Source organism: Anguilla rostrata, chromosome 2 (assembly GCF_018555375.3).
Source record: "Anguilla rostrata isolate EN2019 chromosome 2, ASM1855537v3, whole genome shotgun sequence".
Classification (NCBI taxonomy): Eukaryota; Metazoa; Chordata; class Actinopteri; order Anguilliformes; family Anguillidae; genus Anguilla; species Anguilla rostrata.
In genome coordinates this window covers 13,283,114-13,310,244 of record NC_057934.1, presented here as the reverse complement: position 1 = coordinate 13,310,244, position 27,131 = coordinate 13,283,114, and the positions used below count along the sequence as shown (strand labels likewise).

The following is a 27,131-nucleotide window of genomic DNA, read 5'->3' as shown; positions in this document are numbered from 1 at the left end:
CTGGGAAGTCGCGCTGGAAACGGCGGGCCTCCCTTCCTGGCTGCCGGGCCAGCTGACGGAGCGTCACTGCGAGAGGGGCCTGGCCCTTCCCTCTCTCCCCCTCTCCTCTCCTCTCTCCGGCTGAGCTCTGACCCTCCCCTCGCTCCCTGGCTTCTGCCTCAGACTAACTGCGCAATAAAGAGCGAGCGCACTGTCCCTGCCCGACACACCACACCCACATCTGCAGGACAAGGGACTCAGTCAGCCTGCATTCCTCTGACTAACGCAACCACACACAACAACAACAGACATGACATCGCCACATACACACACACACACACACACACACATCATCACACAACATATATACACACACATACACAAACACACACACACACACGCATATACAAACACAAACACAAACACACACACACGCATATACACACAGAAACACAAACACACACACACACATATACACACAACACACACAAACACACACATATACACACACAATATCACACACACACAAACACACAACACAACACCCCACACACACACACACACACATAAACACACACCACACACACACATATACACACACACAAAACACACACACAAAATAAAAACAACACACAACACACACACACACACACACATATATACACACACACCACACACACACATATTAACACACACACACACACATAAAACACACACAACCACACACACACACACACATAAAAACACACACACACACACACACACACACACACACACATATATATATACACACACACACACACACATACACACACACACACACACACACATAAAAACACACACACACACACACACACATATATACACACACACACACACACACACACAAAAACACACACACACATACACACAGACATATATATACACACACACACACACACATATATACACACACACACACACACACATAAAAACACACACCCTCACACACACACACAGACAAACATATATAGAAGGACAGACACACATACACACACACGCACACATTACCCACTTACCCAGGCTCCAATGCACACACAGTGTTAATCTCTGACATACAAAAGAAAATATTAACACAGTCAAGCCATCTAATTGGGAACAGACTTTACAGTATTTATCATATGAACTCTGTTAATGTGCTAACTGTGTTAATGTGTCCTGGACGTTTCCCAACACACAGAGGGGCTGCTGTGTTAATGTGCTACAGCACACGCACGCTGAGCTTTTCAGCGCACGCTAGCGTTTGAAAGGGAGCTCTTGTTCGCAGGTGCCGCTGCACTTTGTTCCCGATGGCTCTCGGGGCGCAGAGCGTGACGGGTGGCATTCTGTGCCCTGATGCTGACCCGGCTCTGCGGGGCATCGGGGCGACCGTGGGCCAGAGGGGGAGGGGGAGTGGGAGAGGGAGGGGAAAAGATCCGGAAACACTGAGCTCCTGTTCCCCGGGAGAATAGCCTTCCTTGAGCATGTGTCAGTGGACTTTCAGAGCCGTATGTAGAGGTGATGTCACCCGGTGGGCGTGGCCTGGGCACGGGGGGGGGGCGTGGCCCTGCACTCACCGCTGTGCAGAGAGCCGTCTTCGGGGAGGTCCACGTCCAGCATGAGGTCATCGTCTTCCAGGTCACATGACTCCAGGTTGTCCAAGTTGTTGAGAATGTCCTACGAGAAGGCGAAAGAGAGAAAAAAAGGAGAAAAAGAGACAGAGGAAAAAGAACGAGAGGAAAAAAAAGAGCCTTAAAATCCCATCTTCAAACAGCAAGACATGTTTTTGCTCCTCTCTCTCAATGTACGACAACACTCGCAATAGGACCGCAACGATGATGAGAACAATTGAAAAGTCTGCAAGGGAAGAGTTGCTCTTGTGACTTATTGAGTTTTTCATTTTGCAGAAAACAAGTCTTGCTCAAATTGCCCATTAACGTGAGAGATAAAACTCCCTCTATTAGCGGCGAGGCAGATTGCTTTTGTTACCAGAATTCTATACCACTGTTTCTCATTCGAACTGCGAAACTTAAGTGACCAAGGAAAGTCAAGGTACAAATCAATAAGTTCAAAATCTCAAAACTAAAACCGTTCTCTCCATTGTAACACAAAGTGAAAATAAATTGCTTCGCCGTTTTTTTCTCTTTTTTTTGCTTTTAAGTGGCCAGACGGTGCTGCTAATGGATGTTGTTTTGCACTTATGAGTAGGAACAGGACTACGGAACATCTGTTGAGGACAGCACAACTCAAGACGGTATTAGCATGATGAAAACAGTAATTTCTCCGGTCTGAAAGGCATCTGTACACGACTGTGAAAACAGCGGTTATCTTCCGTCCCAGAAACCTCACCCACTCCCCGCCGACGGCCTGGCTTAGTCACAGCTTGCCGCTCCTTGGGAGGCGATGTTCGGCAACGGGACGCGTACCGGACGGGATAATCTCTCAGCGGCGAAGAGCAGGCGGGACGGCGACGGGGTAATCTGGGTTTTCGGCAGATCCCGGATTGCTTCGCCCTCCCCCACCCCTCCCCGCCACGTCCCATCCTGCAACCCCCCCACCTCCCGCCTAAAACTACCGGGTCAAAAGAACGACAGAACGTGCAAACTGCAGGGCATCCCAGCCTGCCACTGGGCAGGGCTGAAAACCCGTTTGGAGATGAATCCAGCGTGCTCCGGAAAGTTCCGACACGACCTCTACGTGACCTTCACGCCACCTGCTCTCCTCACGGGCGCTACGGTCAACGCCGGTTCAGCAAAACGAGGCGGGACACTCGCTCCACACCAGCAATCACTGACTATGGCAAAATAAGAGCGCAGTGGGGAAAATAATAAGCTATTTGTATTTTGTAAAATGTTTGTTTTCACAGGCAAACAGAAATTGGATTGATCAGTCTTTAAAATTTTTCATTTAAAATAGACACAATAGAATAGTATACATTTTGTATTTTTTGCTCTTTATTCAGAGAAGAATGGGGATGACAGATAGAGAAGGGATCACATACAGTGAGGTGCCATGGTATTGGGGGGCGGGGGGGACTGAGAGTCGCCCCACCCCCCCTACAGACTGTGCCGCACTTCTCTCCGGATCCATCGGTCTCGAAACGTTTCACACACACAAAGTGGAAGTGTAAGCGTATTGACCTTGGCATCACACCAGCAAAACAATGGCTCGCGCACAGTCCTGGGGGGTCTTCAATCCTGACTGGGCATTCACAGATATGATCCTACGGATATGCTGCACAGGATGCAGTGCTCAATCCTTTTTCATTATCGTTTCAGAAACAAACCCTAATTACATGACCATTTTTCATACAGACATCTCCAGCAGCAAGACAGCAAAATCAACTACGCTGAAATGCACATTTTCAGTAAGCGTGTAAATAACCTGATGAATCGTAGTTAAGACAGCTTTACCAAAAACAAAGGGGATATTACAGCACTGCAGATTTATTCAGTCAGTGCTCCACTTAAGCTGGTTGGCTGCCCACAGTAATTTGCTTATCTGAGTGTATCATTACGTGGGTCACCATTTTATCCCAAAGCATTTCATCTCTCACCTGCATTTCAGTAACTCCGTAGCGTGAGTCTTCTTCGATCAGGTGTTAGACAATTATCTCATTACACCTCTCAAGTTAATTGCCACTTAACATTCAGACATGTGCAGCATTCAGAGTGGTTATTATAACCGAAAACATGTGAGAGTACCATATTTTACAGTGTAATATAAAGGCTATATTCTTTTTTTATCTGTGGGAAGTAGCCTACACACAGACAAACTGCAGTCATATGACCTGCACAAGCAATTTTATACACTGAGGGTTATTCATAATAATGAAAGGGTTTGCAGAAGTGGTAGTGTCTGTAGATAAAGTCTTTAGTGTATATTTTCTAAAACGCTGATCTACTGTTGGTGGTTTATGTGCACGTATGGATATATTTCAAACCGGGCAGAATATATAAAATCCGTCCGTGTTCGGTGTACCAGACAAAAAATGGTACACTCGGTTGCTCAGTTTTACCTTTCCATCCATTTCCATCCTGGCACCATAAATTCCGTACATGTCTTTGTTAGAAATTCCATCCATCTACTTTCATTCCTCTCCACATGTTAGTAACACAAATAGCTTTAATGGCATTCGCAATTAACCGCTAACTGTATGAGTCTGGTGGCTGTGCCAATCCAGTACCTATGGGGACCTAACGAGGTTATCGATTTTAAGTTAAATCCCTTAAAAAATTCATGTGGCTTTAGAAAACAAATTCTTTTTTTTTTTAATTTCCACAGCCATAAAAGGTACAAATCCAATGCAAGGACAGCCAGCTATAAAACACACAAATGTGACCTTGCCAAGCAATCACATGACAAGCACCCTTGCAGTCAATCTAACCACAATAACACACAGCATTCAGCCCTTCTGCCCAATGCCGAATCCACATCCTGCTCCTTTTTTGATCTGGTTTCTGTTTTCACAGAAACAGAAGTGAAGCAAGTCTGGTGAAAAGTTGGATTGCTTGTTATGTTCTGGCGTGAAAATAACACAATAAGACGCCACAGAATGGATTTTTCCCCCAAAAAAAGACATCTATGGCATTCCCTTGCCGACCCCTCACTGAGACCTACTGAGCTTCAGGTGCTTTGCCGCCCCTCCCCACCCCCACCCCAGGCTCACACCTCAGCCGAAACAGCAGAAATAGTTCTCGTTCCAACATTAGCCGCTGTTTGTTTCTACGGTGCCGCAGCCCAATGGGTTACCAGTGAGCGATAAGCGCTACAAAAAATAAAAGAAAAACAACATGAAAGAATACGAGCGTTCGCAGAAAAGGAACACGGCAGTCTGCGATCCGCCTTTTATTTCCTCTCTCCTTTCACGGGCTCAAGGAGCAGCCTTGGTTGCATTCCTGCCGCCTCGCTCGGATAACAAACGAAAGAGCGGGCGCGTTTTATTCTTTTCTCTCTCTCTCTTTTACCTTCCTAAACTCGCTCGCAGACAACTGGCTTTATTCATCTCGCAAACAGAATTTTGTTCATTTCTTCACTGAATGAGGAGTGGAGATTTTTTTTCCTCCTGCGCCGACCAGCGGGTCGCTTGTTGCCGAGCGCGGAGAGGGAAGCAGGGAGTAGCAGGCGAGCTTGCATGCGCGTTACGGGCCTGACCTTTAGAAACAGAAAGGCCGTGCCCTTCGGCGTCGCTCAAGGCCGCTCGAGCGCGCACACGTTGGGCGCTCGCGGGGAAAAAGCGCTCTCCCTCCTCTCGGCCTGAAGACGAGCGCTCGACGCGTAGCCCACGGCGCCAGGGCCGGGCGGTGCTTGACCGCCAGCCTCGGCCCAAATCGGTTTCCAATTGATTCCCCGCGCGTGGACTTCCGAGAGGAGCCGGGGACACGATAAACCTGCTACGAAACGGGACGAGGACGAGGACGGGGGGGGCTGCGCTGATACAAACTCCCCTCATTGCGAAATTAAACTCGCAGGGTTCTAGAAAAAATAACAAAACAAACAAACTATGTGTGTGATGGAAAATGGGGCGGAGCTTCAGAACGCATTCATAATGATAGAAACATGGGAACAGAACACAAAATGGCTTGTGCTCATCTAATCACCTGGCTGGTGTAGCCCTAAACCCCGGGGTTAAGTTGCACTGGATTTGCCAGAGTGGTTGATGGGAGATGAAGTCCAGAAATAATGTAAATATATCCCACACCCTCATCTCCCACCAGCAGGCATAAGAGCTTTTATTTTGCGCAAACCCAATTCTGCTGGCTATTGAGTTCTGAGCTCAACACCATTAACTGCAACTTTATCGAACAAAAACAATAACACATTGATAAAAACAAAATAAATACAGTAATTACTCAGACTATTCACCTCCAGCTGCACAATATCTAATATTGCTATTGCTATTCGTGCATTATCTGTTCAAGGATTTCAAAGCAAGAATCTTGCTTCAATCAGTGTTTTTAAACCTCTCATGCCATCGTGAAGATCATTTGTTTCCATCTGAAAAAAACCCAGAAAATGTACTTTTGTTCAGCTTCGTCACCACAGTGCAGCACAGTGACAACCTTTGCCTGTGTCTGCAATTTCATTGATTTTCTCAGGAAGTGCCCTCCATTTTTTGGCCTCCCTTTCAGTGAGATGTGCCGTCTTCTGGTTCTGGTTCTCTGGACACGGCCCTTCAGCTGCATTCAGGTGAGGTTTTATCTTAAGGAAAGCGAAGGACATCGGAAAGCGCAGACACGACACATTGGGCCGTTCTCGGGGAAGTCACGGTTCCTTCTTTTCACCGAAGGAGGTCCAGAGCACAGAGAGAGGAAGCAGGCCCATTCATCCGATGCTGGCCCACATAAGACGGGGAGGAAAAAAGGAGGGGAAAAAAAAAAAAAACCAGACTTGACCTTCGTCAACTTCCTGCACTTTGAATCCGGTGTGCGCCGCCCAGGGAATTTATGCAGCTTCGCACCGCTGGCTGGTACAAAATTCATGAACTCGGAGGCAGCATCCAATTTCATTTCAAGTGAGAATGCTGGGAAGCTGGCCTTAATCATTCACCTGGAAGCCACCTGTCATTCAAGAAAGCCTCCTCAAAATATTTCCTGCAGCACCAGCGGACGACGGGGCCCAGGCGGGAGGGGTGCAGAACATCTCCGAGCTCCTGTCAGAAATGCCAGAGCTATGTACGAGCCTGGCTTTCTAGAGGTCAAACGTCACGGACGGCTTTCAGAGCAATCATCATCTTCAGTGAATTCTGAACTACAAAACCCAAGAACACTTGTTGAGTATGCTTGAGGATCTTCTAGACTGCATTAGTCTTCCAGAACTGCATTAGTCTTCTAAAGGGTACACATTTTCAAGTGCTGCTTTCAATTATATTTGAAGTATACGAAAGGGTATATTAAAGGGACCTTGAAATCTTGTTGAACCAGAAGTGGAGGCACAGGTGCGTTTGACTAAATTTCGACCAGATAAAGCCACTCCTGTTTCTCCTGCAGAGATTTTAAGCAATGATACGATCTCAGCATCAAATGTTGCCATGAGTAGGAGTCCATACCCCACACTGACTGCTAGAATAGAGATTAGGTCAGGGGTGCTCCTTGGTTCTTTACATACGAGCCATTTTGTGTTGTGTGTGGCCCAAACCTTCCGGGTGCTTTTTCTGCTGTTTTGACATCTCATTTGTGCACCCAAACCCTCTATTCACAAAGAGGTTCCCCTGCATTATGAATTTCGGAAAAACTGTAGATTAATCCCAGCCCAAGTTCATTTTCTTAGGCAAATACTGCACGTGCTACATGTTACGATCCAGTGTACTGGCAATACTACACTGAGCAAATAGCAACGCTTGCTGGAATTATAAACAACACAGAGTTATTTAAAAGAAAACTTGTTAGGGCAGCTTGTTTGCTGTAAAAAACTCATGCAATACATTTTTGAAGGACATTGTTGTGAAAGTGGTTATTTTCCTAGACTGTTCAAGAACAGCGGCATTATTTGACCATTCCATGCATTGCCAAGATACATTTGTTTTTCAGAATCATAGAGGAGTTTCATAGACTGTGAGATGGCCGAGTTATTTTTTTTGGCTTTGTTTTTTGTTCTGTTGCAGTGAGACATTTGAACTTCACTTGGCACCATTAATCAGAGGGGTAATGAATGGCTGTCTGAATGCTGACATCACAGCCATTGTGACATCACCTGTTCCATTTCAGAAGCCGCCGTGTTTCTCTCACTCGAGTGGTGGCTTTACTGCAGGTTCAACAGAAACCCCCTGAACCGTGCCTCCTATTCGCAAGCCTGTGCTAGAGTCATCCAGGCTTAAGGCTTTTCGTCTGGCCGAAGAAGATGAGGGGGGAGGAAGGCTGACCAGATCTGGATGGGGGGGGGGGGTTCTCCCCGAAACGGAACGGGGCGGGCGCTGTCGGCGAACCCCATCGCGAGAGAGCGGCCTCCGAGTTTAATGAAATCGACAGCTAATATCAGTACAGCAGAGAAAGGTCAGGCACACGTCAGCGGCGAGATGAAATCAGCCGCGCGTTTCGCACGGCGACTTCGACCGCCGCAGCTCGCCGTAGCCTGACGGGCTTGGGAGGGGGGCGGGGAGGGAGGGAGGGGGGGGGGAGCAGTCGACAGGTTTTCTGAAAACACTCTGGAGAAATTAATCTTTATTCTCTTAAAAACGGAAACAGCCAGACCGTTTTACATTGTCGGACGGCCCCGCCCGACTCTCCGCTGAAGCGCTTGCGGAGACTCAAACGCTCCACATTGTAACGGATTCCTCAGGTGCCCGCTAATATTCAGCGCATTTAGACAACAGCAACTGCTCAAGGGGGAGTGGGTACTTACACTGGTTTTATGGGGGGATCGGACCCATAAGCGATGCTTAAAATTCATTTGTGCTTTTAATGCACTGCGAGCATGGCTTGTTTAGTGGTTGCACAATGGCTGACTAATCTACAGCTTACCCTAATGACTAAAGATGGTAAAACAAAGGACTAATGCATCCACCTCGTTTGCTCGTTTACTAGCTAATGAATTGCCATTCAAAGCTTCTGCCATGTAGATAGAAAATTCCAACGATCAAACGACAGCCGAAACAGGCTTTGGTGCTAAAGTTAGCGTGGAGGCTAAAGAAGAGACCACCAAATTTTATTTTATTTTTTGGCCGTCGAGGAAAAACAGAAGAGCCTGGACGTTCATGGCGAAGAGAAATCATCTACAGTTAAAATCCGGCTGATGTCTGGGGATCTAGAGTTCGCAGCTGGGAGTTATTTGTGATCTACAGTTCATGTCTGGTAGATCTGAGGGAATTTACAGGCCAGAGCGGAACATACGCAGTCTCCAATATTTTTTCCTATCCTTACATTTTTTATTAGTTATGGTTCAGACGCGCAAGTCAGGCAGGTCATGCAATTGAAGATAACACACAACACTTCATTACTGCGCTTCTGAAAATAAAAATAAGCAGAAAAATAAGTAAGCCCATGAGAAAAGCAATCCAGATATCCTCAACATGAATGTCAAACAAATGCCACCAACAGATCACTCAAATACTTCAGAACAAAAAAAAGTCACCATTTCAACTTTCCAAAGGCAAAAAAAAAAACAAAACATAAATCTTGTGCCAGTTTGGTTTCCTGATAAATAAAACAGACCTACACACTTTTTACTCGCTTACTTAGACGCTCTTCAGAAGCCAGCAGGTGGGATGGCACATCGCAAACAGCAAGGAAGAAGACATTTACACATCAGAAAAGAATATCTGCACTACCGACGCTACAAAGCAGGTACGTGTGAGACGGGGGGGGGGAGAAGAGACGTCTGTGGTCCCTGGAGCATCTTTAGTCGGCTCGATTCTGCTTAACGTGCTCCTCCCGCGTACCCTCTGGCCTGACGGTGCAGATTATGCAAAGAGCAGGAAGCTCACACCCCCGGCGGGGCGCTGCGTGCAGACGCGATTGGCGCTCGGTGAGCGGAACCCCTCCCTCCTCACCCCCGCCCCCTCCTCCGTGCCTCTCCGCACCAGCAGCCTCCCGCAGCAGAGCTTGCTCAGCTCGCGCTGGAGCAACACTGCCACCCGGTGGACAGAAGTAGGCAACTTCTTACCATGGAAGCTGGGCACGATGAAAGTACGGCCCCTTTTCACAGAAATCCCCGTCCTAAAATGGGAGCTCTTTATTAAGAAGGCAAATTTTGGTGAGGTGGATCAACAGCACCTTGCAAATGGACTAAAACATGTTTTATGCAAGCCAATTAAAGCAGATTCTGAGTGGGATGAATAAGAGAACATTAAAGTAATGGCTGATGCCAAAACATGCTGCCAGACATTTAAATTATTAAGAATGTTGGGCAACACAAACGGAGCATTGGCGCACGTATAAGGTAGAGCAGCTCAGTGGGTCTCACACACTCAGCTCAGTGGGTGATGCACTGGCAGTAGAATGAGAGCTGGAGGACATTAGAGTCAACTGAGGAGAAGTGTGCACACAGAACCAGTGAAAGAGAGAGAAAGCAAGCGCGAGACAGACAGTGAGGAGACAAAGAGAGATAGAGAGGAGAGGGAGAGAGAGCGAGAGAGAGAGAGAGAGAAGGAGAGAGAGTGAGAGAGAGAGAGAGCATGACAGAACCGCATTCTGTTCTGCACGGGGATGTGCGCACACTGTCGCGGCGAGTTTAGCCGCTTGGCTTGTTGCGTCTAATCCCCGCCACCGCGCGGAGGTGTACATTACGCCCGTCTCGCACCAGGTGCTCTTCCACACCGCGGGCCCTGACGCAGCTTCCTGACGGGGGGGGTCTGGCCGGCGGATTATCGCGGGACAGAGGGTTAACCGCTTCCCCTCTCCGCTCCGCGTGTGCCCCGACATGGCGTCCGCGCTCCGGCTGACAGAGCAGGCCCTGGATCCGAAACATTTGTGAGGATGCGAATGGCACCCATACTGCATAGCGATTTCAGGCATTCCAGGTCTCACTTTCAGTCAGTGCACTGATAAGGAAGCCACCGATAGGTGGGTTCCACGCGCCATGCTAATGTGCTTATGCTATAACCCAAATGGGCATGCGCCATGCTAACGTGCTTCATGCTATAACCCGAATGGGCACGCGCCATGCTAACGTGCTTATGCTATAACCCAAATGGGCACGCGCCATGCTAACGTGCTTCATGCTATAACCCAAATGGGCACGCGCCATGCTAACATGCTTATGCTATAACCCAAATGGGCACGCGCCATGCTAACGCATTTCATGCTATAACCCAAATGGGCACGCGCCATGCTAACGCATTTCATGCTATAACCCGAACGGGCACGCGCCGCTCCGCACAGGAAGTGCCGTTTACATGGAGTCACGTTAACAGTGCGTCTTAATGGCCGTTTTAGCAGCTGTCTCCTCCGGCTGTCAATTACACCGCGGTTCCAATCAACGCGGCGTCGATCACGGCGAGGCGGCGAGACCGCCTACCCACCACGCTCCACGCCGCCACGCAGAGGAGCGCCCCGTCTCGTCGCTTTCTGACAAACCGGCGGAAGTCCGGCGTTGGGTAGAGCGCTCGCTCGCTCGCTCTGAAAAGGAAGCGCTAGCTCCCATTAGGGAAGATTACAGGCCTCTCTCTCGTCACGGTGGCAGACAGGGCTAAACTTATTCGGCTCTGCTAGCGCGCCAGACACGCGTAATGAATCTGATTTGAATGGAAAGGCGACTCCCCGGGCGTTAGCGCGGGCGTCGGGCTCGGCGGGCGGGGCGCCGGCGGCGTGCGGAATGTTTCGGGAGCGGCCGCGCATTCAATTACCCGCCCAAACGTCTGTCTGATGAGCCCCGTGCTTCTCTCTTTAAAGCCGGCCATCTCTTCAGGAGGCAGCTTAATGCGTCTCAGAGCGAGGCCCAGTCTCTCTCTCTCTCTCTCTCTCTCTCTCTTTCTCTCTCTCCGCCTTTTTCTCTCCGCCGTTTTTAATCTCCCGCCCGGCGGGATATCGGCCGCTTCCCGTCCGCCGGGCGCGGCGGTTTAAAGCGGCCCTCGTCGCCTCCTCTTCTCCTCTCGTAAGGACCGAGCCGGCGCGACGCGCGGCTTCGCTTGAATTAGAAGCGGTGGCACGGGATGCTGGGAGCTGAAGTGTTTTGAAAAGGCCCGAGGGGCGGGCAGACGCGCCGAGGAGCGGGTGGGGAGAGACGAGAGGGCCCCCCCACCTCTGCTTTCGGCTTCTGGGCTGAGGTCACCGCCGAGGACAGGCAGGCCGCTCACAGGGAGTCCTGCGCGAGGATCGATCCCTGATTGGAGGGTATGGCTCTAAAACCAGCAGGGGCTCCCGTACTCCTTGACTGACACCCCCTGACCACATCACTGTCCACTCACAAAGAACAAAAGCTTGGAAAGCAACAGCCTGTACAGGCAGGACTCTACGCTAAAATTTTGTACAAGGAGCACATGTGCTCACTAACGCTCTCCAATTAGTACATGTGCTGCTAAAATTATTTTTCCAGTTAGCAGACATAATTTTTTAGGAGCAAATTCTCCAAAAATGGGAGCACCATAGAGCCCTGACAAGTAGAGCAGTAGTTTCTTCATATTCCTGCTTTCCTCTTCTTGTCACCACTGTGCCACACTACTGAGGAGTGAGTGAAATGTGGTCTCGCTCCTACGATGCCACCTGCACACCATCCCAAACCATAGGCCATGTAGTTCCACAGGAGAACGGCTAACTGATCAGAAGAGAGCACGTGGTTTCCGCAGCCATTCCAAAGACACAAGGAAATGGTTCCACTGCATGTTAAATAGCAGAATCTGAAAGCGCGCTTTAGCAAGTCTGTCAGTCGCGAGAATAGATCTAAAAAGGACGTGCCATCAGCATTCAAACCGCCCTCCCACCGCACTCACAGTGCGATTACCGGGGCTAACGTGAAAGCTGGGCGATTTGGAGGGATTTTGAGCGCTAAATCTCTCCCGGAGAGATGGATTCCAAACTAATTCTGAACATTCTGAGCACACATTCTGAGCAAAAAGCACTGTGAGCCTACACCGCCCCTGGTAGGTGACAAGATGCATCTGATATCTTACAACGCCACTGTCAAAACCTCAGGAGAAACCGCCACAGCTCCGTTTTGCCATACTGTACTGACGCGTAATGGTGAAACACAACGTTTAGCATCGGAATAGCATGTGACTGCAAGAATCTTGGTTAACATGCTGATTTTCCTGTCGTTTATTCAACAGTTAGTTGGGCGGGGAAAGTTAAAAGGAAATTTCAGTTGAATGGCTTACGGTTCCTGACATTTAGCACTGCCTGTGAGGCGTCACTACATGACAGCGACCGCGGCACTGACACACAGGCGCATTAGGAAGAGCGTGCACGGAGCGTAATTGGGCCTCGGTTCCTCTCTTTCTGCGTTCGGAGCTGTCCTACGATTATGACGGCCGACGCGCGGCAGACCGCAAGCTCTCTCCGGATCGAGCGGAAGACTCGCCGGTGAGCGACGAGGTGGGAGGTACCACGCTGACTGTAATCATCGCCGCGACGCGCCCGCCCATCTGTTTCCCAGCGGCAACGGCGCGGTCCGATCCGATCTGGGCCGTGGGACGCGCCGGCGTCCCAGCCTGCCGCGTCGCCAGCGAGAGCAGCAGTTATGCTCACGCATCACAAACAGCATCAGCTGGCCTTTCAGTTTTTCAATGTTTTACCAACATCTGAATATTCATGGGTATGTTTGGCTTTTGCTGTCCGGATAAATAAAAGATTGCAAATAAATATTTTATTACTCAAACACAGATGCAGGACAAATGGGCTGAATGAATGCAGCAAAATCTTTTTTTATGTAGTTTTGTAACGCAAGTTCTCCCACGTCGGCGCCCTGCATATATTTACACGTTTGCTTAAATCCTATCATCCAAAAGTGGTTTCTGAGCTGTGCGTCCAAGAGCTAGAACACACCATGGCAACATTACAGCGATTCTTGTCCAAGCCAAGAGCATAATTGTAGGCCTCTTTATGGCAACCCGAATGAGCTCCATCCACACACAGCCGAAATTAGCATTACAATAGAGGCAGAGGTACCAGCGCTATAATACAGTCATCCTTCTATCATGACCCAGTGAAGTGCACCGCTTTAGCCGCACCAAGCTCTAAATCGCTCATCCATCGCAAGCCAAAACTCCTACGCACTTCTTTTATTTCGCCGTGCCATTATTTTATGCGTATATACTGTAGTTCCATGGCTGTTCTGAGAAAAAGTGACCTGCGCTGTCTTTAGTCAGCAGATTGAATTTCAAAAATATAATTCATTTAAAAAAACAATTCTGCTTACTAGTCAACAAGCCGTCTTTAAAACGCGGCATTACACGGCATTAAATTAACAGATGCTTTCACCCATAGTGACTTACAATGTAGAGTGTACATCATTGTGTTCATCGGGTGATGTGTGTGATAATCAAGCATCCAAACTACGCTTCTCAAATGATAAAAATGATATGAAATTAATCAGTTACAGAAATCGCCATCTCCCAGCCTTCAATATCATGTGTTAAATCCCAGGCCCAATGCTAAATACTAGCATGCCCATGCCCAACTCATTAGCATTTTTCACACACAAGTAACTTCAGTAATACTCTATAAAACCTGCCATCGACTTCAAGGGATAAGGGACTTTTGGAGAACCCAACACGATAGCGATTTTACCCTAGTCACTGAAAAATATTAAAAATATCATAAAATGAATAATATAATATGATATTTATGGTGTCCATTATTTAGACAGAGTATTTATCTAAGAGTCTGAACATGTACTGTGCAATCCCTAGGTACTTGGATAGTGACATATTTTTTGTTATTTTGGCTCTGTACTCCAGCACATTGGATTTGAAATATATGGGGCGACTATGTATAAAAGGGCTGCAAATCCTGTTAATACCCTCAAATCAAACCTGACGGTCTGCGCTCGAGCCGCACATTCATTATTTCAAATCCAATGCGGTGAAGTAGAGCCAAAACTACAAAAATTGTGTCAATGTCCACAAATACTTCCAGACCGCACCCTTTTAAACAGTCAGTACTAATCTCCTATCCATCAGTGTGTAGTTATTGTCCTGTATATGACTCACACTGGGCACTAGTTACTGCACTTAATTAGGCATCGGCATTAGCACATACAAAACTACAAAAGCATATCATATGGTTCCTCCATCAACAAATGACAGAGAGACGTGTGGGGCAGCCCCCCCCCACCCGCTGGACCAGGGGTTCGAACCCCCGCAGGGGCACTTTCTCAGCTGAGGTCCCTTCTCTCTCTGTTACCCTCTCTGCTTTTTACCTGTCTGAATGAAATAAAAAATACAGAAGGAGGACGGACTTTCCCCCCCACTCTCCTTTAAAAAGAAAATAAATTAAAATAAAATTCAAGATGACTCTTCCAAAACCGCACAAAACAGCCCATAAAAAAAAGACTCAAATGATTGTTGATAGCATTGTTCTTTACGAGTATGGTCATTTGATTCATGTTTAAAACTGATATTGTGGACCGCGGCCTGGCGCTATGATCTAAGGCAATGCTGTATTTATAGATCACTGCAAGACCCCACACTCACTTAATATGATGTGTGTAGCTTTCAAGAACAACTTCAGCCACTATGCTTTTACTGTCATGTGTTCTTTATTATAGCGTAGCTTGATGCCAGTTTTCTTCTCGCTCTCGTGCTTTGTACTTACTCTATCATGTAGCATTAGCCTTGTGAGTCACTCTGGATAAGTGCGTACATCTGATTAGCGAAACAATCGGTTGCAGACCTACCCACTTACAAGCCTCGGTTTGTCCATCGCAAAGGAGAATTCAGATCTCCAGCTGACTTAACTGGTTAAATGAAGATTAAAAAAAAAAAAACAATATTTTTCCAGTATTATGAAACTATTATCCAAAGGTTATCTGATTATTTCACCTCCTTTGGTGTTTTAAATAGGGGCATATATTACCCTACGTGGCATAAACAGAAATCCTGACTGGACACTGGATGCGTTGTCCAGAATTGAGGAAGAAAATTGTTTGTTATGACAATATTTGCCACAAGGGGTCTCTCTAGGATCATTTGCAAAAGCTCAGAACTCCTCATGCAGCCTACAGAATTATGGAAAAGGACCAACAGATTAAATGTAACGGTCAGATGTGGGCATCCAGACTGATTAGGGCTGAATCAGAATCCTTGCTTCTAAGTTATTTAAAAGGCTGCATCCACCAAGGCCCCATTTACCCTTTTTTTCCAGTGTAACGGGATTCCATACCTTTAAGTGAACACTGTACAGAGAACTCCACCTGGGAGCACCCAAATTAGACCATATATCTGACATTATACGCATGTACACACACACACACACAAATTCTCTCAGTCACAGAAACACAGACACGTACAACCATAGACTGTATAACAATACAGCACGCGCACACACACTGACACACACACACACGCACACAAACAGAAAGCTGAACATACCCTACGCCCTCCCTCCCAGGACCCATAATCACCAAAATCTACTCCCATTTCACATTCACGCTACCTCTGTCCAACAAACAGCCCGTTAGGTCGACAGTCCTGGGGCTAATTCCTAAACCTCCTAAGGGAGAGCTTATGAGGCCTCAAATCCCAACCGTGCAAGGATTTAAAACCCTCAAGCGCCAGAAAAACTACAAGAAAAAGGTGAACGAACTGAACCTGTCTGGAAGGTCACATGGGCATGCTTTCTCAAAAAGGAGGGGGTGGGGGAGGGGGGTGCTCTGGGGCCTGACCAGCCACATGGGACAGGGGGAGGGGAGGGGGGGCGGTCAGCCTTGACCCTCTCATTTCATCCCATTAGGAGTCTTAATTCCCAATAATCCCTAATTAGTGGGGGTGTTAACAAGCAGAGGCAGTTGAGAGAATTAATAAGCCTGGCACTGGAAAGCAATTGACTGGCTGTACCAACAGAATTAATCGGGACTATTGCCCAATATCCAGGTCCACGTTCACGAGGGAATGAAACTGTTTATCTCAGCCATCCAATATTAACGCATAATAATAATACAATACTGTGTTATAACCTTAGAACAATGGGTGGTCACAAATGCTTTAAAACAGTTGTTATTCATGCTCTTCACCGGTATTCCCTTATGAAAATAAAGCACGTTGCATTCTAAAACTATTCCCCAGACTTCCGTAACAGGTCAGACAGCTGCGGGCTAACACCCGCTAGCAAAACTACTGTAAGATGATTTCTAGGGACTTCCATATGTCAGTATCACTTTAAATCTGTCCCAGCAGCCATAAGCAGTTTGCGTTGGCACTGACATGAAGGGCACAGAGAGCTCATGACCTCACTGTAATGCTTGGCATTAAAAAAACAGAACTATTTTCTGTTTTTGCCTCTCCATGGTGAACATTTGTGTGTATGTTTGTGCGCGTATGTGTGTGTGTGTACATGTATGAGTGCCTATCAGTGTATATATGTGTGTGTGTGGGAGTGCACGTGTGTGCGTGTGTCTGTCTGTCGGTGTATGTGCGTGTGAGTGTACGTGTGTGTGTGTGTGTGACCATTGGTGTATGTGTGTGTGTGAGTGTACGTGTGTGCATGTGTGCTCACATCTGCAAGTTTTTACAGGTAGGCAGTGTGTTTGAGTATGTGTCTGAGGGGGAAGAGTTCTCATGCTTGTGTTGGGACAGTGAAGCAGGGGTCTGACTGACCAGGCTGTTGAGGTCAGAATCGTAGCTCCCGCAGGGGTGAGCGATGGTCCCCAGGGGCTCCAGCCCCTCTTCGTCCCACATGTAGGTGCCCCCCGAACTGTCCGACGGGGAGAGGTCCAGCGAGGAGCCGTGGGGGAAGTCCACCTCGGGGGACCCAGCCTCGGGGGACAAGCACGGAACCCCGGAGTCGTCGTTAACTCCTGCAGGAGGGCACCGGAGACCGGTCAAATTCTTCAATCCCCCATTAACCTACAACAAATCTGCTGTACTGCCTAAACTCTCCCACAATCACTCACATTGGCATAGTACATACCCTCTCCCACAATCACTCACATTGGTATAGTACATAAACTCTCCTACAATCACTCACACTGGTATACTGTATAACCTCTCCCACAATCACTCACACTGGCATAGTAAATAACCTCTCCCACAATCACTCACACTGGTATAGTACATAAACTCTCCCACAATCACTCACATTGGTATAGTACATAAACTCTCCCACAATCACTCACATTGGTATACTGTATAACCTCTCCCACAATCACTCACACTGGCATAGTACATACCCTCTCCCACAATCACTCACATTGGTATAGTACATAAACTCTCCTACAATCACTCACACTGGTATACTGTATAACCTCTCCCACAATCACTCACACTGGCATAGTAAATAACCTCTCCCACAATCACTCACACTGGTATAGTACATAAACTCTCCCACAATCACTCACATTGGTATACTGTATAACCTCTCCCACAATCACTCACATTGGCATAGTAAATAACCTCTCCCACAATCACTCACATTGGTATAGTACATAAACTCTCCTACAATCACTCACATTGGTATAGTACATAAACTCTCCCACAATCACTCACATTGGTATAGTACATAAACTCTCCCACAATCACTCACATTGGCATAGTAAATAACCTCTCCCACAATCACTCACATTGGTATAGTACATAAACTCTCCCACAATCACTCACATTGGTATAGTACATAAACTCTCCCACAATCACTCACATTGGTATAGTACATAAACTCTCCCACAATCACTCACATTGGTATAGTACATAAACTCTCCCACAATCACTCACATTGGTATAGTACATAAACTCTCCCACAATCACTCACATTGGTATAGTACATAAACTCTCCCACAATCACTCACATTGGTATAGTCTCTTCTCCGCAAGTCACCGAACGGTGATCTTCAATCCACTCCCCACAACAAACTGCTGTAGTAAAACCTCTCCACAATCACTCACATGGTATAGTACATAAACCTCTCCCACAATCACCCCTACTGTTTTAGTCATAACCTTCCCACAATCACTCACACTGGCATAGTAAATAACCTCTCCCACAATCACACACACTGTTATTGTACATAACCTTTCCCACAATCACTCACACTGGTATAGTACCTACTGTAACCTCTCCCACAATCCCTCAGACTAGTGTAGTACAAGACCTCTCCCACAATCACGCACACTGGTATAGTACACAGTCTCACCAGTCAGTCCCATTGCTGCCCAGTCCACACTGTCAGTCAGGAAGCTGCAGCGGCGGGTCTGAGTGGGCGTGGCGGGCGGACTGTGGGTGGGGGCGTTGTCATCGGCGCAAGGCTGTGATTGGTGGACCCCGTCGTCGTGGGCGGGGAACAGCAGCATGCCTCCCCCGTCTCCCAGGTTGTCGAAGTCATCCAGGTACTCCTCGCTGGTGTCGTTGCGCTCCAGCGAGGAGGTGGAGGAGAGCGACATGTCCTCCAGCGCCTCCACCAGGTAGTGTGCGGAAGGTTCCGGATCGCAGGTCACCTCCATCTCCACGGGGCAGCTCTCCGGGGCCGGCGCCGCGTCCTCCATGTCGCTGGGCGGGTCTGGGGCGAGGGGGGAGGTCTCCAAAGAGATCCCGCCCCCGCCGCTCGCCTCCTGGTCGCTCCGGGCCTTCCCTGCCAGCAGTGGGCGGGGCTGCCTGCTCAGGGAGGGGCGTGTCAGTCTGTAGGCGAGCATCGTCGGCTTGCCGGGTGCGCTGGCAGGCTGGAGGGGCTTCTTCAGGTTGCTAGGGGGGGCGGAGCCACCGGTGGGTCGGGCCGCGGGGCCCTTGCCGTACTGGACGGCCCCGCCCCGGGCCACGCCCAGGGTTTTCGCCCGCTCCGTGGCCCTGGTGAAGGAGAAGGAGCGGGTGATGGGCTGGGCGGTGGGGGAGGGCACCTGTTTGAAGTGGGTGAAGCTCTGGGAGCGCACCATGTTGTCCGCCTCCACGGACGAGGCCTTCAGGCTGTCGCTGGACTGGGACAGGCCGCCCGCCGCAGGGTTCGACCCCGCCCGCTGCAGGCCCAGGCCGAACCGCCCGGCGGCGCCGTTCAGTCCCGGCTTGTTGCCGTGGGGCCCGGGGCCCAGGGAAGCCTGGGCGGAGCCCCCGCGGGGGGCGGGTTTGGAGGGTTGGGGTATGGTCCTGGAGGTGGCGGAGGTCACGGCCGAGGCAGAGCGCCGCGCCTTGGCGCTGAGGAGCGAGGGCTTCTTCAGCTCTCTGGGGGCGGGCGGCTGCTGCTGAGGTTGAGGGCGGTGCCCGGCCTTGCCCTCCTCCCCCTGCTTCGGAGGCTCCGCCCCCTCCGCGGGGCTCAGCAGGCCGGGGGAGGGGCTTCCTCCACCCTTCTTCCACTTCAGAGTGAAGGGAGGAGGCAGACGGACCATCCCGTTGGGCTTCCCCAGGGGCCCCGCCCCCTTCCCTTCAAGGCTGTGCAAGGGCTGGGCAGTTCCATTGGGGACGGGGTTCGTGCCGCCCTGGGGGCGGGCACCAAATTTAGGCAGCCTGGACACCATGCTGGGCTTGTTGAGCACCTTCTGTTCCATCAGCTGCCAGCTGGGTCATTGATGAGAGTGGGGTGGGCGGAGCTACAAAAACAGAGAGAAAAAGAGCTATAACTCACTCTGACCACTAGAGGCACATCATTCCTGTGGGATTCTACAGGCAGAGCAGATACTTAAAACACCATCATAGTGTCTAACCATCAGACCCATCACAACCCCTAAATTTTATTGCAACTCAGTCCCATTTACTAGCCTGCAATTTACTAGTCCCATCGTTTGTGTCTTAGGAAGACACCTGAAATACGATGCTAAAACTGTGGCGGTAAAGAGCGGTGCGTTGGCACGCGGGCAGTGCCTTTCTGCCAGCACGCGACAGGGTGGGGCTGCATTTCTCAGCACCACCGGAGTCTGGACTTGCCTGTACCCATTCACCCGTGAGAACTCACACCTGCACCACTAAGCACAGGCACCACGCTCAGCCAATCACATCGCTTCTGCTTTGCCTAATCCTGAGCATCCTGAGCAACAGAGGACATCCAGCAAGCAGCCAAGCGGCTCGTAAGGTAGGGCAATGGAACAGACCCAACGACCAGGAAAAGCTTTTTGCATAATCAAAATATATACACACACCTGGTATTTTCATGATGTAGTACAGCCAATCACAGACCCCCACACCCCAAACTGACTACAATCCCTTAATCCAGCAGCAATCATTTCACGCAAAGTCCTTCGCCCGTAAGAATGTACAATTGTCATCTTGCGCACCTTAGTGTGAACCTTCCTTCACAAACAGCATCAGGCTACGTACAACATCACCAAATGCGTCACTCCGCTCGCTAGCTATGCGGTCCCAGTGATTCAGCTCTTGGAGCTGCTGTCAACCGTATCGAACGCGACACGAAAACGTACGCAAACTGAACTAAAGGTGACAAGAGCAAGCAAAATGGCCGCAGGGCAGGGAACAATAACAATTTCTGTAAAGGAGTGACAATAGACAATGACCTGCATTCGGCCACATTCACATGCGGCTTCTCACCCACAGCCAGGCAGACTGGGGCCGGTCCTCGATCAGGAAAACTGAAACAGGAACCTTTATTCTTTCAAAGAGCACGAGTTTAACCTGGAGTCAACCTCCCCCGACAGCTTCAGGCTTCAACAGCATGACCAGGAAGGACCGTATCCACATGAATGGATATTGGATATATCTGGAGCATTGTGTACGGATATAAAGCTTCAATTACATTTCAATTGATGTTTTAGTTTGGACCTTTATTATACTCACAGGGATATAGAGGATAATCCCATTGGGTTTTGGTTTCTTACAGAAAGAATCTGAGGGTTATTAAACACGTCAGAACCTAACAGGCCGCTCTGACACTCTGACACCAGAATTTGTCACAGGGTCATATTTTAATTGGATGATTAATACAGAATCCTAATGTGTGTGTGTGTGTGTTGGTGTGCCCCATCTGTGTGTGTGTGTGTGTGTGTGTGTGTATTTGTGTGCGCTTGCGTGTGTGTGTGTTTATGTGTGTGTGCATGTGTGTTTGTGTGTGTGCGCATGTGTGCGTGTATGTGCGTGTATGTGTGTCCCCCGTCTGTGTGTGTTTGTGTGTGTGTGTGTGTGTTTATGAGTGTATTTATTTGTGTGTGTGTGTGTTTGTGTGTGGCCTGTGTCTGCATTTCTATCCCAGACTGCATACTCACTCACTGTGGGTGATTGTTGGCTCAGGGTCATCCCCCTGTTTTACTGGATTATATAATAAGGCTGCTTGTAAATGGCCACTGCAGCAAGTGTGAGTGCAGCTGCCAGGACTGATGGACAGGCAGGCAGGTGGAAGGAGGGAGAGAGAGAGGGAGAATGAAAGAGTTTTAAGGACAGAGGTTATATTTTTTCTCAACTATACAGTGCTCCATAATGTTTTGGACAAAGACTTATCTTTTCTTGATTTGGCTGTGTACATCATTTTTCGATTTGTAATCAATTCAAATGTTTGTTAAAGTGCACATTCTCAGATTTTATTAAAGGATATTTGCATACATTTTGGTTTCGCCATGTAGAAACCCAGCCCAAGTCCCTGCAGATAATATCAGTAGCTAGTTGGGTAGCTAGTGAGTTAATTCATATGGCAACAACCAGACAACTTACTACAGTTGAACTATAGTAAACCAGCAAGCTATAGTGCACTACACCAAATGAAACCAATGCCTACACCTGCTCAGATCACTGCAAATGAGGAGCAGAGGAATGCAGATTGGTGGTTGCAGTTGTCTGTGAAACTCTAGCTTGTGGCGCAACACATTAGCATTTACAATCAGACTACTATAGATAAAACACGTGCAGCAAGGTTACAGAGCAATAACTAGCAGCAGTGCACAGGGACGATTCCTTTGGTAAAGGCTGCGGCCTTGAGAATCTTCTAGAATCTTCTAGAATTTCACAGCTTTTCTGCGAGCCGCTTCCTCTTCGCGGCGGTCACGCTCCTGTGACTGAGCCGCGATCCGCTTTGAGTCGCCAGACCGCGGCACGGGGTCGTCTCCAACGAGACGAGAAGGATTCATCACTAAAAATCAATGGAAGGGGATTTAGGACAAAAATATTCTAACAAATACCCTGCAAAGCTCTTGTGTGGCTGGGTTCCTGATAAGAATACAGAATTTTTTTGGGGGGGGCAGGGGGGGGGCTGGCTTGGGGTGGGTCCACTAGGCCCCTTTAAAGGGTACGGTCACACGGACGAAAGCCAGCACACGAGACGTGCTGGACATTCTCGCATACACAGACACAGACTGTTACGTTAACACAGGACTACATTAACTCATTAGCGTTAGCACATCCAGCATGGCTGGTAGCGGTGCCCTCCAGCAGCTCACAGTCTTATTAATCTGTGTTAATCCACACTGATCCCCTGCAGCTCCCATGGGAGGTGTTTCTATCTCTCCCTCTCTCAGTGTGGGCAGCCTGCCCTGCAGGAGGAGGCGCAGACACAGACAGCACAGCCGGCGCTTCTCTGTGCGGAAATAAATATGACTGAGGGAGGGGCGGGGTGGAGGGTCCGAGGAGGAGACTCTGATCCATAAAGGGCTTCGGCACAGAGGCGTGAAGAGACAGGGAGAACAGCCCTCTGTATCAAATATAGCCTGTGTGTGTGTGTGTGTGTGTGCACGCATGCTCGTGTGTGTGCGTGCGTGTGTGAGTGTGTGGGCATGTGTGTGTGTGTGTGTGTGTGTGTGTGTGGCGGTGTCTGTCTGTCTGCCTTCCTGCCTGTCTGTCTATGTGTGTGTGTGTGTGTGTGTGTGTGCCCATGGATCAATGCATGGATCAGAAGTTATCCTGCAGGGTACAAACACAGCTGCAGAACCGCAGATGGAATTAGGTGCTAATTAATCTGGCCAAAATGACCCAAGCCCAGCACAGCCACCATTAATGAACAGTGATCACCCACAAAGCAAAAGCACATCAGACCTGAAAGTAAACCCCTGCACCAGTTTAACCAGGGTCAATTTAGTGACAGCGGTTCAGATGACCGCGTCGCGAGAAGTAGCGCCAATCGGACCAGTCGCCCCCGGGTACCTGCTCAACGATGACCCGCGTCCAGTGCCGCCAACGCGCCTGGTGCAGACCGGTGGCGGGAGGGCCGCCGTGCCACCTGTCGGCCCGGTAAAACCCCTTCCTCCTATCAACCGGGTCAGCCAGCAGCCAGCGGCTCCAGCCTCAGTACCCAAAGCCTGGCAGGAGCACCACACGTTCAGACACGTCAGTTACACCAGGGCTCCCCAGCCCTGTTCCTGGAGATCTACCATCCTGCTCCCTTTCATTTCAACCCTAACAAAGCACAGCTCATTCAGCAGCTAGAGATCTAGTACAGCAGTTGATTAGGAGAATCAGGTGTGCCAAATTAGGGTTGGAGTGAAAACTCACAGTACTGTAGATCTCCAGGAACAGGGTTGGGCAGCCCCAAGTTACTATTTCTTAGAAGCCCGTTCAGTTCACAGACAGCTGATTGGTCCTCGTACCCTGAGTTTCGCTCTCACGCCCTGCTTGGGCGAAGCTGCTGACGGAGAGGTGCCACACAGCCATGACGGTGAGGTCACAGGCAGCACGCCTGCAGCATTAAAACTTGAAATACAGAGCTCACATGATGCAGCCTACCTTCCACTTTCATTTTCAAGTGCATCATCTGGTTATTTACTTTAGCAACAGCCCACAAGGCTGTTTCGCCATACGCTTTCCCGAGAGAGAGTACGTGCATGCGTGTCAGTGTGTGTGTGTGTGTGTGTGTGTGCATGTGCATGTGTCTTATGATCTGAAACACAACGTTCTATTATTTTTGTGTTGCATAAAACACAAAAATTGGCTGAGGGAGGAGGCGGCTTGTGATATACAACTAATAATAAAAACAAGATGAAAGATAAGGTATGAGACACCGGGCGTCCCAGAACAGCACACACCCTGGCATTTCAAGGACAGAAAAAAGCTAAAAAAAGAGGGCGATGAGGCGCCTCAGGGCCCCCTGGCCCCTCCCCCAGCCGCGCACGGGCAGTCATGCCACAGTCACATCAGATGCCACGCTGTGCCATTTTAGAAACAGGGGAGGGAGCCCAGGCGCTCGATCAGAGACGCATTGGACACGCTCTTCCTCCGAGCCTCGTGACTCCACACCATCGTATCCTCCGAGAGCATCTAGGGCACTTTCAGGGAAGGGAACAAAAAGGAGGAAAGCTTTAAACCTGGTCCTACCATGGACTGATACATGGGCCATCTAGGCCTGCTTCTCATATGCTTGGTGCATCTTTAATTGCGGGTATTTGTCTTTGTTCGTATGGTATTCCAGCTGCCAGAAGTCCCTGGCATTCCCTGTGGGATTTACCTGGAATTTTACCAAGTGCTTTTCACCTGGCTAAATCTCCAATCCTTCCTTTTTGTGTTCAAAGACAATAGCCGACTCAAAGCTATTAAATGATCAAAGCACGGAACTCTCAGTGCCTTTAAAGACAGTCAGGGCTGGCTGGCAGAACAGACCAGCGAAAGGTGAGGTCACCAAGACTAAGCCTCGCAATTCATTTTTCATTACCTCATCAAGAGGTGTGAGCGTTTCGGTGGTACGGTAACAGTGTAGCCTACGGCCAATCAGGTATCGCCTAGGTCACAATCCTTTTTCTTGTTACAACGGTAAGAGAAGAGTGAACCTGGAGCAAGGCCAGCTGTTTTAAGATGATAAAGGAAACGGGCAATACCTCTCCTGTGTTCACACACACAGGGAAACGCGTGAAGCGTAAAGACTGGTCAGAAATCCCAGGAGCGCACACCATCTGTCCGGGGTCCTCCAGGTCTGCTGTGAACATCCACAGCACTGGACTGGGGTGCGAGGACGGCTGGCCTCTCCCCCGGCAACAGCTCCAAACGCACAGCCTATTAAATCAGAACCGCCCTGGGGTCGATAAACCAACCAGACAGATCCACCCCTCCGGAGCAGGGAAAGCTAGGCGGACGTGCGGAGACGTAGCCTCAGCCCACCTGTCGACTTCATGCAGATACAGTCCCCTTAGCGTGACCATCTTTTCCGAAAGGCCGCGAAACCAAGAGAACGGCGATTCAGCCACTGCTCGAGAGTCCGCAGTTTTGTCATTCGTAGCCCGTTAGCATGTCTCATGAATTTATGCATCTGAGCTCGTTCTGGCGAGACACTTCAAAGCGCCCTCTCTGCTCGTTACGTGGGGGACGATGCTCGGCTGGCTGACCTCGGAAGAGCAAGCCATCAAGCCAGCGTGTATTTATGCTCAAGTGTCAAAAACAACAAAGCCTGAAATACCTAATGATACGAGTTATTATCCAGTAACCTGAATGACCCTTGTAATATGTACACTGTTTTTAGCTATTCAGTTTTGAATAGCTAGCCAGCAAAGCTAATGCTGCAACAAGATGTGTCAATTGATCTCATTTGTAGAGAACCACCTGCTCAATTGTGAATAGCTAGCCAGGGAAGCTAACGTTGTCACAAGTGCTTGTTTTGTATATTAGCATCTGCTAGTTCTCGCACTGTGCTAGTGGCAGCAAGGCAAGTCAAGTAATAAATTATCATGTGCCTAACAGTGCTTGCACTTCAAAAGCTACAACAGGAGTTGTAAGATTTCAGAATTCGAGCTGGCCAAGCACTTTAACAAATAAATACAGAGGTCACATGAGTGCAAAGTTGCACATCCGGGTCACGGATTATGAAAAGGTGCCACCCGTCGATTCTGCCTCTCTGTTGCACAAGCCGATCTCCTGCGGCGGCGGGGGAAAGAGCGGATTGGGTTACGCACCGGCGGCGTATCGCTTAAGCGCGGAGACACCGGATACGGGCGGAAAATACGCCCGTTTCCATGCCGATCCGCCACAGTCGCTCGATTTGCAGGGCGGCGGTGCTTAGGCATCCCGGGGTGTACGAAGGCACGACCGACGGTCGAATTCACCGTAACACGCATTAACCCCCCCGCCCCCCGCCCCTGGCCCTGCCTCCCCACCCCACAGACACAATCACCTGGCCTGGCACCATCCCCAAGTAGGCCCGAGCATTTCCATTCACCCCCACTCCAAGAACACTCCTCATCTAAGAGTGTAAGCCCAGGAAGGATAGCCACAGAGACACCGCTAAGCCCAAGATACAGAGCTACAAGAGCCAGTAAGCAGCATTAGCATGCAGCATTAACTGTCAGTTAACAGGAACGAGGATAAATAATCCAGCATATGACCGCGAGATCTCTGGCTCATTAGCCAGGTTCGGCTTCTCGGCGCTCGTAATTCACACACTGGGAAGCTCCCGCGTCGCTATGCTCACTCATTGACATTCATAAGGAAAGCCTGTGAGCCCGGCGTAGAAATGTGATAATTCATTTCACTATTCATTTTTCTGCTCGAGTGTGAAGGCGAATCTCTGTGCAACTGATTGCACTTCATACTGAGTGAAATGGAGTTTCATTTAGCAGCGGGACATGGTTGGATTACCCGAATATAAATTTGTGGGAGCGTTATAATACTAGAAGATGACATCATTTGAAACGCACATCCCTATTGGATACCTGGGTGTGTGCCTGATAGGCTACACCTTGCCGGTTTAAATGAAATCTGATGAGAATTCAGATG

The 27,131-nt window shown here is 49.1% G+C and overlaps 1 protein-coding gene across 5 annotated transcripts in view; it reads right to left on the bottom strand.

The window, feature by feature from the left end:
- Positions 1–27,131, bottom strand: part of LOC135247329 (serine-rich coiled-coil domain-containing protein 2-like) — a 72,925-nt gene that overhangs the window by 31,212 nt on the left and 14,582 nt on the right. For all 5 annotated transcript variants that reach the window (XM_064320632.1, XM_064320631.1, XM_064320636.1 and 2 more), the window contains exons 3-5: positions 18,712–20,092; positions 17,183–17,382; positions 1,575–1,674 (exon numbers count right to left, since the gene is read on the bottom strand). In XM_064320632.1, coding sequence (XP_064176702.1) covers positions 1,575–1,674; positions 17,183–17,382; positions 18,712–20,050 — 1,639 coding nt within the window. In that variant the 5' untranslated portion in view covers positions 20,051–20,092. The remainder of the gene's footprint in view (positions 1–1,574; positions 1,675–17,182; positions 17,383–18,711; positions 20,093–27,131) is intronic.